This window comes from Larus michahellis, chromosome 1, assembly GCF_964199755.1.
Source record: "Larus michahellis chromosome 1, bLarMic1.1, whole genome shotgun sequence".
Lineage (NCBI taxonomy): Eukaryota > Metazoa > Chordata > Aves > Charadriiformes > Laridae > Larus > Larus michahellis.
In genome coordinates this window covers 56,714,848-56,729,870 of record NC_133896.1, presented here as the reverse complement: position 1 = coordinate 56,729,870, position 15,023 = coordinate 56,714,848, and the positions used below count along the sequence as shown (strand labels likewise).

General features: G+C 41.6%; 1 protein-coding gene across 6 annotated transcripts in view; it reads right to left on the bottom strand.

The window, feature by feature from the left end:
- Positions 1-15,023, bottom strand: part of DMC1 (DNA meiotic recombinase 1) — a 31,049-nt gene that overhangs the window by 7,767 nt on the left and 8,259 nt on the right. For 2 of the 6 annotated variants that reach the window (XM_074578913.1, XM_074578922.1), the window contains 8 exons: positions 14,344-14,416; positions 13,869-14,082; positions 7,282-7,389; positions 5,568-5,655; positions 4,904-4,948; positions 1,865-2,011; positions 1,487-1,569; positions 853-905 (listed from right to left, as the gene is read on the bottom strand). In XM_074578913.1, the coding sequence (XP_074435014.1) occupies positions 853-905; positions 1,487-1,569; positions 1,865-2,011; positions 4,904-4,948; positions 5,568-5,627 (388 nt within the window). In that variant the 5' untranslated portion in view covers positions 5,628-5,655; positions 7,282-7,389; positions 13,869-14,082; positions 14,344-14,416. Of the gene's footprint in view, positions 1-852; positions 906-1,486; positions 1,570-1,864; positions 2,012-4,903; positions 4,949-5,567; positions 6,191-7,281; positions 7,390-9,990; positions 10,103-13,868; positions 14,083-14,343; positions 14,417-15,023 lie in introns of those variants that run through there. The other 4 variants (XM_074578961.1, XM_074578930.1, XM_074578951.1 and 1 more) reach the window with 4 other exon arrangements.

Here is a 15,023-nt window from a genome sequence, read left to right as displayed (position 1 = left end):
TGGTCAGGGTTTCTTTTTCTGAGTTTGCCAGATTCAGGAGTTACTGCAGGTTGAAACACTTTTACTTAACAAAATTCATCTCTATCTCTACCTTTTTAAATCATTTAACCCCAACTTATAAATCATATTCTGTGCAGTAGAAATGTGTTACATGAAAAGTAAAATCATGCTTGATTGCTAAGGTCATTTATTCTTTTCTGTGTAGAAGTTAAAACCATATGGCACCTGCGCAAAAGTGTTGGGGAGGGGGGAAATGGTTGATTTCACTCACCTGGCCCAGTTTCACTTTCAGTAAAATGATCAAGGAGAAGCTTATGAGTTTACTAATCTCATTATATCAAATCATGTTAGTCTCCAGTTTGTCTTTTCTAAAGGGAAGAGTGTTGTTTTATGAACTCTTACTGTTCTTGAAGTGTTAACCACTAACTGATCAAATTTACTATAATAGTAACTTAATTGTAGTTTCAAAATCTTACATGAAATGCAATATATCCTAAGTATGCATGAATAAAATATCATTTGTGCCAGTTTTGTTACTGGAAAGGAGCAGAGGTTGCATCAGGGAAATCTTTCCTATATGACATGTTAGTAATAGTATTACTAATGCTGTGTTGTATTGAATCAGCATGCCCCAAGTTTAATGATTACTCAGATCAAACTTAGTCTGCAAGCAAATTAAGAGGAAAATTGGGAAAACACTAAGAGAAGTGGATTCTTTCTTCTTACGCTCATGCAGGCACTCATCTTTATGGCTACAATATGATAAGTTTGATAGAAGTAATCCAGCTTGATTTAAAATCTAAACTAAGCTGCAGTTTGTTCAGTAATACTCATTTAATGTGGTTTTCTCACCTCCAAAGGCCTCAGTGATTGCCATGCTTTCAATCCCACCACCCAGAAGTTTACTGGAGAAAGGGAGAGGATTATGAGATAGTTAAACCCGCACAATCACAAGAGGAAAGTAAAAAAGAGAAATTTTTGCTATGTCAAGAAAAGTTATTTTTGCCCTAAAGCCCCTCACTTGATGCATTAAGTGTAGGGCACTAAATGATCACTGATTCATAAAGAATTAACTCTGTCTCAACCTTTCTTTCTGTGTGTGAGAGAAAGATCTATACAAACTATTACTGGAAAGAAAGAAGAGAGAAAATACCTTTGAAAAGATAACATTTCATAAAAATATCTCAAGGGAGAGATTTATTTGACCTGAGACCTGCAGCTTGTTTTGACTACATGAAAAAATGATGATAAGTTCAGGATTTCTGGATGCAAACTCTGTTTATTTACAAAGACTGCAGAAAACCAGCTGGTTTTGTTGCTTACTGATGCAGACATCTTTGAGCCAGCACTAGCTCCAAATGCAAGGTAACTTAGGTGTCCTAGCTGAATATTTGTACCTTTATATTTTTGTCTCTCATTAAAGACAGTAAATATGATTATTGGAACAATTTGGACTAAGGAAGGATTTAAGTAGAGATAAGCTTACTCAAATTCCTGGCTGCCAGTAGTAATATGAAATACCATCTTACGTTTTTCACTGTACTCAAAGGCGGTGAGGAAGCCTGGTTCCTAAAGAAGACCAAAGAGAACACGAGAGGTTTATTTTAGCTTTAAGCTGAAGGTAAAGTGCAATATCCCACCTAAACATCTTCTCTCCACCCTAGCCTCATTTACGCAGGTTGGGTATGAAAAGCACCACAGCATTTGTCAGTTGTTGTAAAGCATTATCCCTTTAAAGTAATGAGCAGAATAATTATCAAAGTTTTCTTGATGATGTGGTGAAAAAATCTGTTAAGAGAAATGTTGCACAGCATTTTGGAGAGGCCAGCATAAATTCAAACTATCAGGAAAGCGATTGCCTTACAATGAGCTTGTTTGCTGCTTCTTTAATCTTGTCCACTTTGGCTTCTGAAAGCCCTTTTACATTGCACAGTGCCCGTCTTGTGGTCATCTGGATTCCCTTGATAGTGCAGATCCCAACTGACTTCAGTTTTTTAATATCTGCTACGTTCTGTGAAGAAAGTTCCCTTCTGTGAGCACTAATCACAGTTAACTACAAGGCAAAGTAAACCTTTGAAACACATTTTTTTATACATTCATATGCATGTGTATTTTCACCAAGAAACAGATTCACAGTAAACTTTTCATTATGTAGTTTATGACATCAACCACAGAAAATTTTGAGTAACATTTGTGTGAGGGATCATGGTGCAGAGACCAGATCCTGGTACTTTTGAGAGAAAGGTGTCTTGGGTCCAGTTGTATTTAGTTGTCCCTGTTTAATGTCAGTCTTTCTAGATCCAAGCTGGTAGTAAGGCAACAGTAGGGATTATTTCAGATAGTATGGACACGAACTTAGTAAACGCTATAGCCCTCAAACTGTCCTTGGTCCCTTCGCACAGATCATCTGTAAACCTGATAATCTGATCATGGATAATTGGGAGCTGACTCGCATGGATGGTCAGAAGCTGACTCTAACTGCTGTGCTGTTTCTGCATGTTGAAAGTATATCCAGTTTAAAACAAACGTGTCCCCCAGATCTAACCGACACTTTGGGCTGGAATGAGTTTTCATAAATTGGGTACAGCGTGACTTCAGTCAGTGCCCTGCTGACACATTTTGCCTCCTCTCACCTCTTTTTATGATTCTGACATCACTGGAAACTTAAAGGCAAGCAACAGATTACTCACAAGAAAACATACTATGTAAAAGGTCTGGGGTACTTTGATTTACCATTTCCAGCCAAGATTTTTCTTTGGAAAAAAAGTATGAACTGAATCTATTTATCTAGAGCATGTGGGTGCATAGGATGTAAACGGAGCAGGGCTATGTTAGAAATTAGTCATGTTCATTTGGAAGCTTATTTCTCATCCTGTGATGTGTTTTTTGATTATTACATTCATAGAGATGGATGAGGTAAGATCAGTCACGAATAAAAATGACTCTTCCACCTAAAAGAATGTCATAACCAGAAATATAAAAAGGATTGAGCTGTTTTATTGTTTTTTTTTTTTCTATTAAGACAACAGACTACTGCTGCAAGGATTATTTTTTTTTCTAGACCAAAACCTTAAATGCATTACCCTGCTTCTGCATTTCTTCAGTAGCTTTGTCTTTCTGGTCACATCAAACTTAAGACTGTTCTGCATTACAAGTCTCTGTGTGGTAGACCTGTCTTGTTCTCTCCCACCCAGATAGACCTTTCACCAACATCTTGTACCAACCAAGGTCCTCGGTTGTGCTCCTTGGACTGTGGTTCAATACTACAGAGTGTTGAGCAGTGCTCCTGGCTTAACCTTCTGACACGCCTGTCCCCTTGCACCAGGACCTTGCACCTTGTCCTGATCCTCTACCTTACAGTGCAGCCCTGTCCCAGTTGTGTGCCTCTGAGGTGGAAACGGGAGCAGATGAAGAACTTACAAATAAAAAAAACTAAACCACATTTTTAATTGTGATGATTTTTTGGACTCATTGGCTCACAAATCCAGTTCACAGGGTGGCTAGAAAAGCGGATGTGCCAGAAGGGATAGCATGCTCTAGGAGCAGGAACACTCAGCAAAGGCTGCAGGGTCACAGCACCTTAATTCCTATCAAACACTTCTGAACATCAAACCACAGCCTAGGTTGTGCTAATCGGATTCTCATTGTGGCCACAGACAGATCTAGTAAGTATTTCTCCCTCTCTCCTCCTAGGAAAAAAATTCTAAACCTACAAAAACTATTTCTTTAAGCCAATGAATTTAACAGATATGGGTTACCATATGTTCACACAAAGATTTTAACTGGCACAGCTGAGAACAAAAACTTCCCCTGGGGTGCGGGAATAACCACTTGGAAAGAAAAAAAAAAAAAAAAGAAAAGGAGCAGGAAACTCTTATTAAGCCGGAAAGACAGCCTAAGTCATTATTCTTTATTTTCAAGATCTTTCATACCTTAGAATCATTCTCTGCATACCATGCCTCATTTAATATTGACAGGGTAGGACCTTCCAGCTCGTGCGGTCAGCCTCTTTGGTCAACTTGACACATTTTTAACACAAGAATTTGTGTATTTTTCCTATGTTGCCCCATGGTTACAGCTCCCAACCTCATGATCCTTCTTCAAAACTCTCTCTAAAACTGTCAATGAATCGCCAATAAAAAAAGTTGACAACAATTACACTGTTGACATGCTGAGCCCAGTAATTACACTGCTGACTAATGCTGTCTCGTGTCTGTCCTCCCTGTCTGTATCCATTTGTAGTCATTTATCTGAGAGTGAAATTTTACATTTATCATGCAAACTCAACTTTTTATTCTGCTTCTATAACACTCAACGTAATAGGGTTCTGATCCATGAGCCAGTCACCTGGATAAACATATAATAATAGTAATTCAAATAAATAGGTGGTGTTTATGTAATAATGATGATGATGGTGATAACTATTATAGGAATTCATATTTGATGAAGAAAACTAACCACTTTTTTCTCTAGCTAATAATATTTTCCTCACTCCCACTCTACCCCCTTCACCAGCACGCTCAAAATAGTAGAGCAACAATTGTCACAGTGTAATTTCACAGGCACCAAAAATGCAGGAGTAATTACAAAGATTGGCAGGAACAGGAAGTAATCTATCACACAGTTTTCAAATAAATTAGCAAGTAGTTGGTTTTTCAAGAGTGCTGGGTGCTAAATGCTTTGAATATCTTGCCACTTTATTTAGGAATCTGATGGGAATGAGATTTTCTGAAAACCTGTCTTACCACCAAAGGAAAAAATTGTCTTCACATGAATGACTTAGAATTTATTGCAAGGAGGAATTTCAGTTATTTGTATCAATGTGTGTATACGGTTTTGGAAATAACTTTACAATAGCTTTACATAGACGATTCTATGCAGTAAAGTCATTGCTAATACTTACAATTCCGTGCTTCTGTAGCAGGTCAATGTCCTGAAAAAAGGATTCCTAAAAAAATAGCAAAAAGAAAAAAGGTTTTCCTTTTTCTTGTAACTACATCTATCTCACTATGCGTCTGTTTCAAATTTGTAAACATTTAAATGATTTTCCATAATAATACATATCTTGTTGGACTACCCAAATAAGCAAAGCCACCATGAGCCAAGAAGGACTACACATTTCCTATCACCTTCTTTATACAGTGTATCTTCACAGGAAAGCAATCTTCTGCTCGGCTAATAAAACTTGTATTATGATCATCATCCTGATTTTTTCCATCACAGTTTCTCAGCTTTTCAGACTGATGACCATTCCTTGGAAGCATAAAATTAACTGATAGCCCCCTTGCATTTAATATAGAAGTGCAAAATATAAAGAAATAATGATAATCCCATTAAAAAACGTGCCTAACTTTTGAAAAGTTAATAAAGAGTGTTTGAAGAGCAAGGCTGTGCAGGGACTAGGAGAATGAGATTTTCTTGGTATTAGACTGGAACAAAATTTTAAATGCTTCGAACTCCCTAATGGTCTTTGGGAACTTCCTGTCTCTTTGTGGATTTCATAACACTATCAAAATACCTTCAAACAACATTTGCCACACATATTTTTCAATCAACTGTAAATTTACCTCATCATCCTGGTATCCTGGTTCTTCTTGGACTACTTGATCCTCCATGGCCTTCATCATGAAATAGCAGGCAATAAAGTATTGATTACTACTGGGAAATGCAAACAAAGATATTATTTGGGTGCCAATAAATGAATAAATGACTATAAAAGGACTTTTAAAAAGTACCTGAACGACAGAACCTTCTCAGTGTGCCATCACATACAGATTTGAACTCGGATTCTGCTTCCAACTCTTTGTTACCAGACAAGAAAATCTACTGCGTTACTCTCAGATGAACCAGTTTGGTTTGAAAGGATTTATCAGGTATTAGGAAAAGAGATCTCATTCCCTTGTGAGAATCTTGGGTAAGAGATGAGTTTTTAATTATTTACCATTACTGGAATTTATTCTGGTAAGAAAGTTAGAGGCAGCCTACACTTTCATAGCAAAAGTCAGCAGAGTTGCAGACAGAATGGGTAATGGAAAGGCTAAGCAACATCTCAGCTTCCCCATCTTTAGGTGACAGAAAGCCCACAAAACAGTGCTATTGAGAAGGCTACAACTCTGCAGTCATGTATCTTGAGACTATAAAGCTGCATTTGTTTTCAAGTTCTTGCTGGAGTTCAGAATACCTAATTAATACTGAAGACATGGAAGTAATGCGTTTAAGTAGTATGCTTGCATGAAGAGAATAAAAGAAGGGTAATAAAAATCTGAGGCTTTTATTATGCAAAAGCATACACAGAGAGCTTATTTCATCATTTTTCATGGTTAACTTGCCCCGTCTGTACTCCACCACAGCTTCACTGCCCTCTTTATGTGACTTCCTATAAGCAACGCCTAAAGCCAGAGGAGGCACTTATTGATAGCATGGTCAAATAGAAAGCAAAATATTATCCCCTTAAATTTTACAACAAAATTAATACAAAGTAGTTCTTTAGAAATACGGTCTTTTAACCTGCTGTATCATTTTTGTGGTTTTGCAAATGGATATGTTGCTGCTGTTTTGTGAGACGTATATATGTTTGCTTGCTCATCCTTGTTAATAAAATCATGAAAGCTAAGACAGGTTTATCATGAAACTACAAGATAGGTTACACCTAACAGAGGATGGGATAATTTAGACTAAATATCTGCAAATAGTTTTTTTCAGCTTCTAAATGGATACTTAAGGTCTGCCTAATTTGCTTGCAAGAATCTTGTGTACAGAGGCTGGGAGAACTAAGAAAGAAAATACAGTTTTAGAATTATCTTATTTGGTTTTGGAGTGAAAATACGATGGAGTCATTTCTGGTAGTATTTAATGGAAATAGTGCTATAAAATCAGTTGTTTCTGAGACTGTCAGGATATATTTAGTTTCTGTGTCAGAACCCCGACAATTATGGAATGAGAAATCATGCCTAATACCAATCATAAAAATAATTACAGTAAAACATTAATTAAAAAATACTTGAAGATATTTTTAAAACCTCTTAGCTTTGAATACTGAAGGAAAAAAAAAACAAGTAATGCAAAAAGGCATTACAATTGTATTACAGTCCCCTTCTCCATTAAAAATATCCTCCTGAAATGCACATAACCCTGCGCTCCAAGCACAGCTGAACAGATCATGGGATCGTTCTCCTACTCCCCACCCTTAGGCAACTGGCATCTCACAGCAGAAAAACGAGGCAGACCCAGACCTGTGCCTTCCTGTGGGCTAGGAGGGGAAAGGAAGAAATTATACCACACCCTACTAAAAGCCTGAGGGATGAACAAAATCCTCCTGTTCAGTGGAGGGTCCTCCTGTTGCTGCTGTGTCGGCGCACCAAGGATCCAGAGGATTTCAGCTGCCGCCACCTGGGGTGAAGCAGAGAAAAGGGTCAAAGTGTGAAACAACACAGCAAATCCATGAAGAAACAAGGGTCTTTGTGAGGAAACACAAACATTTGTGCCACCTCGGGTGCCCCGACCCTCCCATTCCCGCCCTGGGAGCTCTTCGTTGGGACAGGTGAGGAAGACCTGCATGCTGCCCTCAAGGGACACAGGCTGTCAGTGTGACAGGGACCTGGACCCAGGTGCAGCCTTGGGTTTAGCAGACTGGTTTTAAGCTGACAGAAACATGGCACCCGCCTTGGCTGGTACAGCCTTTGGGCCCCATGTTAGGGGCAGGAGCCACCTGGCCTGGCCTGGCCTGAGGGGCACCACGGTGAAATTCCACATCTATTGACTCAGAGGAAAATAAATGATTAACCGTATATCGACAGACGTATTTATTTGGCTTTTCCTTGCCAGCTGCCTTTTCAGGGGATGTAAATTTCTGCCTCCAAAGGGCGAGGCACCACAGAATTACACACACACACCGTGGAGCACCAAAATTCCCCGTGAAAATTACAACGATAATTAAAACGTAGCTCATCCCCGGGCACCTCCGCGGCTGCGAGTGGTTACGGTACCCCAAGTGCGCAGGGACCGGAGCTCCCTACACCAACCCAGCCTGCGCTCACTACCCGCCCGCCCCCGCCTGCTCCTCCTGAGGGAAGGGGCCCGGCCCGTTTCCCGCCGCCCCGCCAAAGCGAGGCTGCCCGCGCGCGTGTCCTCCCGCTCGCGCTGCCGGCCGGCCGCCGCCAGGGCGGCGCGCGGGCCCCTGGCAGGAATGGGGCCTGCCCCGTTCCTCACACCCAGACACCCCCCCGCCACCACCCCGCGCCGAATTGTCGTCTTCGGTGACTTCGAACATGTATCAACTTCTGTATTTGCCATCTCTAAGGAACAGCGTATCGCCCGTATCTTACAGCTGGCAAAGACAGGCCTGGTTATAAGATTTGGAGGGGGTTCAGCTCAGCACAGCTCAGCTTTGTTAGTGGGGTGCCACACGCGCGTCTTCCTCAGCAAGGCACCCGGCGCTTTTGGATCTGGTGGATAAAACCTGTCCAAGAGCATCGGTTTCCAAAAGCTGGAAGAGAAGTGACTTGCCTGAAGTCACAGGCCAAGAAAATGAGGCTGAGTCATACACATGACTGCATCTGCCATTTTAAAAGGATGGAAAAGGTGCTTCTTAGGATACAAAGGTTTCTACAAGTCTCCAGTCTTCTTGGAGACAGTGTTTGGGAAGCAGTCACCCATTTTAGCTCACCTCTGGCCGGACAGTCGGTCCGAGACTGCAGGTAAAGGAGCCGTGGGTGCGCTCCTGAGAGCAGAAGGGGTCGCTGGCTGCCGCTCCAGGTCACTGGGTGGGGGGGTTCAGGAGGCAGAAGGGATGGGAGCAGCATCTCAGCCTGTTTCAAGGTGCTTGTGAAAACTTCACCACCCCTCCGCCCGTGGGAGGTTAATGGCGCACATGGGTGTCATCAGTGCTAGCCAAGTTGGGAAACCAACCAACAAAACCCACAGCCCCTAACCATCATCAGGATGTGCTTGCAGGGTCCCCATTCAAGATATCAAGCGATTTATGTAAATACCAGAAGTCAAATTCTGGATTCCCAAGGCTTTGTCGATACAGAGGAGCTGTCTGGCACTGCTTTTGAAAACTGCATTATTCCGCAAGAGCTATTCCAGAAGAGCACTTAGGCAGACAGCCCTTTAAAGACAAATTCCTTCACAAAGTATGCTTTTATTCCAGAAGAGAATGCACATGCAGGGAGTGATCCTTCTGGTGCTGCTGAACCGTTCTGCAGCAGCTAATGCTTCTGTAAATAACCTTTCCTCCATTATCCTTCTAGTTTGTAAAATAGTTCTCAGAGGGGTCAATGAATGCACAGAATCTGAAGATCATTTCCCAGCCCAAAGTGCTGCTTTGGGCGATAAATTACATTCTACGTCTTCAAAATGTTGTGTGATCATTAACTGCTCATTCAGCTTCCAGATGGTGTTGTGTAATAAACCCACATATCCCATCACGTTACACACCAGCCAAGTGAGTTGAGGCATCCCAGAGTCTGCTCCCTCGCTCTTACAGGTTTTGCTGCTCACCAGTGCACCTCCAGCTGTGGGTGAGGCGCTGCCAATGAGATACCCTGCTGTGATCTGCATTTCCTCTCCCCTGAGATTTTATACCAGTTTGGACAAGTCAAGACCCAAGTCAAACCGTTACCATAAAAATACTAAGTGTCCAGCTGACTTTTTCATCCTCACAAACCATTTTAATCCATACTGGCAGTATGGAAATCATGTGGGGTTTTTTTGGTTGGCTGGTTTTGATTCAGATTTATGTGAATCAAATGGACTACAGTCAAATATGTAAGTTAATGCCTTCTCTGAACTTTCAAGTTGTCAGTTTGCCTGTTCTTAACCAGGACCGAATAATCTGATATTTGGCCTTCCAGAATATAACCCATGAACATTCAGCCTGGGATATGAGTGTACATTTATGTCTGAATTGTTTTGGAAGAACTGTGCCTTCTGGTTTCCATAGGAATGCATTTCACTTACAGTTGGTCTCAGACTAAAACTGTGACACACCTGAAATCTTCTCAGAATTGCAGAATGCTTCTGGGCAAAGATGCTGGGCATTATGCTCTCCCTTATCTAAATGGCTTCGCATTTCCCCTATTTGTATTCATTCTGGTGCTCACTGAAACAGTAAAAAAGAGAAGATGGGATCAGTCAGCTGGGGAAGGGGAGCAGAGACAGAGAAAGACTGCCTGAGCAAGGTGTTGGGGTCAGTTTTGCCATTTGTGGACTCACACCATTCCTGTAGACAGAGGGACTCCTCTGGGACTGAATGTAATACAGCAGGTAGAATTTGCCTTGTGTCAGCTGTTCACATTGCTGCATGACACAGGCAAAGTGAGAGAAGCAACAGGAGTTACTGCTTTAGGAGGAAGCTGAGGCAGAAAACTTGATTTAACTGCAATAATTCATCAGAATGGGAGTTAAAACAAGAAAATTGCTCACGGATGCACCTGCCATGCTGTAGAACACAGGACTCTGTGTGTATTCTTCACACCAAAGAAATTCTGGCTCCTAATACAAACAAGCTGGAAGTACTGCAAATATTGTCGTAACTGTTGTGGCCAAAAGAGTCAATGCCTCTCTAACTTATTCACACATCAGTATTGAAAATTAATCTGAAAAAGACACAAAGCAAAGCCGCTTTATCCACAGAGCATAGGAGAGCAGAGTTTTCAGTGTTACAGCTAAAAAAAGCATAATTCATGGAATGTTTTTTCCCCTCCTCTACTACATTCCAGCTCACAGAAGCTGAGTGCTTCTGTTGTCAAGTACATTGAATAATGACTTTGAGTACACTGCTCTCTTTTATACTCAGGACAGCATTTTCATTGGCATGCTTCAGAAAGAAGAATATACTTAAAGTGCAGCTAACAGAAATTTTTGAATTTCCAGGTGACAGCGGAATTCACTGGTCACATCAAAGAACGGCATTTTACAAGAAAAACATTTTTTAAATTCACACTTGGAAGAGGTTCAGCACTGGTATTCGAGACATTTCTTCACTTAAAAAACCCCAAACTTTGAGGAGCCTCTACTTGAAAGACTAATCATTTTCACAGTGTTTCCACATACCTTATGGATTTGGAAAAGTTAAGGCTTTCTAGCTCAGCCTCTCGGTTAGTAACAGCTTTTCTTTTCAACCAGCCATGCTGCAGAACTGAACATGCTCTTCTTTTGGCCAGTTTTCTACTCCTGGCTTTGCCTGCTGCTTCTGCAAGTGAGTTTGTGTGTAAACCACAGAAAAAAACAATCTTGCTCCATTTGTATTCCGTATGTTTGCCAGGCTAGTGGCCAGAAGAGATCACAAGCAGTTTGTTTTTCAAACCCCAAAACTTGGATAGGCATCGGCTGCATCATCACACAGTTATTTTTAGCTTAGAATAATATTGAAAGCTCTCAGGAGTTGTAATTATCTTTAAAATACTGTGTTCCCTTGATTTTGCTACACATAGAGCCTTAGTTTTCAGTAATGGTCTGGCTAATAATTTTCTTCAATATTGCGCCTTTAAACTTCAGAGATTCATTAACTTGATTATTCTTGTTTTATCCTTTCTTCCCTTTTCCTTGGATTATCATGGTTTCTTTACCAGCCTTACTGTAAGCGCGTCTATTTCTTAAACATTTCTTCTGTTTGTCCCTCTGTACAAGAGGGACATTGAAGCGCTGGAGCATGTCCAGAGGAGAGCTACCAGGCTGGCGAGGGGTCTGGAGACCAGGGCATATGAGGAGAGGCTGAGGGAGCTGGGCATGTTTAGCTTGGAGAAGAGGAGGCTGAGGGGAGACCTCATTGCCCTCTACAACTACCTGAAAGGAGGTTGGAGAGAGGGGGGTGTTGGCCTCTTCTCCCAAGTGAATAATGACAGGACCAGAGGAAATGGTCTGAAGCTGCGGCAGGGGAGGTTTAGATTAGATATTAGGAAGAATTACTTTACTGAAAGAGTAGGTCAGGTCACTGGAACAGCCTGCCCAGGAAGGTGGCTGAGTCACCACCCCTAGAGGTGTTTAAGAAACGTGTAGATTTGGCACTTCAGGGCATGCTCTAGTGGCAGAGATTGTAGGCGTTTTTTCATGTGTGTATGGTTGTACTCGATGATCTCAAAGGTCCTTTCCAACCATGAAGATTCTATAATTCTATGATTCTGTCTGAATAAAGCTTTTAATCTCTCCTCCTGGTGCTTTTTTTGTGTCATTTTGGTAATCATAAGTGACATACAAGTGTCTCTGAAACTCAGTGCAGGTGCACAGCTCCCACTCAGTTCAATATATCCCAGTACTTCCTACTGCAGTCTTTCTTCCTGTTTTGTCTGTCCCTACTGTTATTTTCCCACTGGATTATTAAGGCAGCACTTCCTGCTTTAATATCTAGGCAATCCAAGACAGAGGAATAGGTCAGAGTTTCTGAGACCAAATTTTATACGTGTCACGGTTTAACCCCAGCTAGCAACTAGGAACACGCAGTCACTCGCTGACTCCCTCCACGGTGGGATGGGGAGAGAATCAGAAGTGAGAAAACTCGTGGGTTGAGATAAAGACAGTTTAATAAGTAAAGCAAAAGCCGCGCACACAAGCAAAGCAAAACAAGGAATTTCATTCACCGCTTCCCCTCGATAGGCAAGTGTTGAGCCATCTCCAGGAAGGCAGGGAGGACTCCATCACATGTAGCGGTTACTTGGGAAGACAAATGCCATCACTCCAAACGTCCCCCCCTTCCTTCTTCTTCCGCCAGCTTTATATACTGAGCATATTGTCACCTGGTATGGAATATCCCTTTGGGCAGTTGGGGTCAGCTGTCCTGGCTGTGTCCCCTCCTGACATCTTGTGCCCGCCCCAGCTTGCTCGCTGCTGGATCGGTGTGAGGAGCAGAAAAGGCCTTGAGAGCTTAGCAACAACCAAAACCACCAGTGCGCTGTCAACGCTATTTCCCATCCCAAATCCAAAACACAGCACTGTACCAGCTGCTACCAAGGAAGTTAACTCTATCCTAACTGAAACCATAACAACCTGTGACCTCTGTTCTTAGGACGATGAGTATAAGACAAGTAGGAAATCACATGACACTCAAATCTCTGATTTCAAAATAGTATTCAATATTGAACTGCAGCCATGAGATGTTCCTGACTGACCAGCTGCTGTTCCCCACCCCCCAGCTATCACAGTGCTAATGCAGCAAAAGCAAATTGGAGATAAGAAGTTGATGAGAATAACAACCATCTTTCATCCCAGGCATTTCTGAGGAATGACTGAGTGGCCTTGAAGGAATTCTCTCTAAAGTAAAAGCGTCTGCAAATCAGCTCAGGAGTCTGAACTATCTGGGTGGAGGAGTTTTCTGTGTGTTCGTTCAGGAGGAATTCACGTATATTTGATAGGAAAAAAAAGGCAGGGAAGGAAATTCCAGGCACAGCTAGAATAAGTATGTAGTATATAGTTTGTGACCAACACTGTATTAAAGTTCCTGAAGAGCAACTGCTAAAGGAGGCCTGCTGAGAAGCACACAATGCTGCGGACTTCATAAGTGTCATCATTATAAGACTAGAAATATATACAAAGCACAAAGGTTTGGAAGCTGTATTTGTCAATAGCTCAACACAATAGAAGCTGTTTCAGCTCTCTTACAGAGCTTCTGGAGAAAGGAGTAAAGTCACCCATTCTTCTCAGGAAGACAAAAGGTTTTAGCGGGGGCCAGGGAAGGGACCTTACTGGCTTAGGGACAGGATCTGTAGAGAAAAACTGACGAAAAAAAGCAACACTAAGAAGTGCAAAGCAATCCCACTTCCACATTCCCTTTACACGAGCAACTGCCCTTAAGAATCTTTTCTCTATTGCAGGGCATGTGTGGATGCCAACAAGATCAGCCGTGTCAGCGGGAGAGAAAAAAATTCACTCACTCTATCACGTCATCTTCTGTCCTTCTCCGAACACTGCATCACCTCCCTAGGATGAGGCGCTATTTTTAGTCTTCTAGTTTGAAGCATATGTTGAAACTGCTTCCAAACACTTTGCTTCTTATCCTTTTCAAGCTTTGCATCTTGGGTGTGGAGGTCTGAAATATTAGATTCTAGCAGTCCGTCTTCCCCTTCGCCTCGTCAGGGAATCCAATACCTAAGGAAGTATTTGCACTAATTAAGTACGCATGACAGGATACACACATAAGCTGCTTTGATGGGTTCCAGCTGTCTAGGATTGACAAATATACACGCATATATGTACACACACTCTCCTGCTTCTTGTATGGGGAGCACATATTATAGCACAGCAAAGGCCTTCAGAACAACAAGCCTGCAAAGTCTTAGTAAAATAAATAATATTTTAGCTTTTCTTCTCCGTTCTATACCTGGGAAAAGTCACTGTTTTATATTTTACCTGTTTGGACTTGGAAGACTTTCCTTGTTTGGTGAGGTTGGTACTTGCTAGAAGCTTGTCCATGTTTCAGTTCCTTCAAGAAAAATGAAAGGCAGAAAAACTTTGAGTAATTTACCATGTTGGTAGGGTTTATGCCTTATTTCTCATGTATTCTCTTTAAAAGTCTAGCCCACCCACAAGCGAAACATAGCCGTTTCTAGGGCAAAATACAGCAGCCACTAGTGCCAGCAGCACCACATTGCAGTCACGGGAAAAAGGGTAAAAACGACCTCTCCTGCTGAAATGTCAGGAGACATTTCAGGGTCACAGAAGGCAATTATAGGCTTGCAAAATAGCTATGACACCAGGGTAATGTCCTTATCTAGTGAAAAGTAACTGATGGAAATATTCCATAAAATGCCTAACCAAGTCAGCTGGCTCTCACAGAAGCAAGTTTGGAAGATTTCTTCTCTCAAGATTTATCAACTCCATGAATTGCTTTAACAAAATAAATGCAGCACAGCACACTCACGCACGTTTCAATGTGCAGAACTGGATAGAAAAATGGCACTAACATCACATGGTTACTGTTATTTCTCTAAGCCAGTTTTATAAGCAGTGTCTCCCAAATACCCACTCCTGGCATAATTGCTCCATGAAATGTGTTTCTCTCTGGCCACTCCACAGTGACAAAGCAGCAC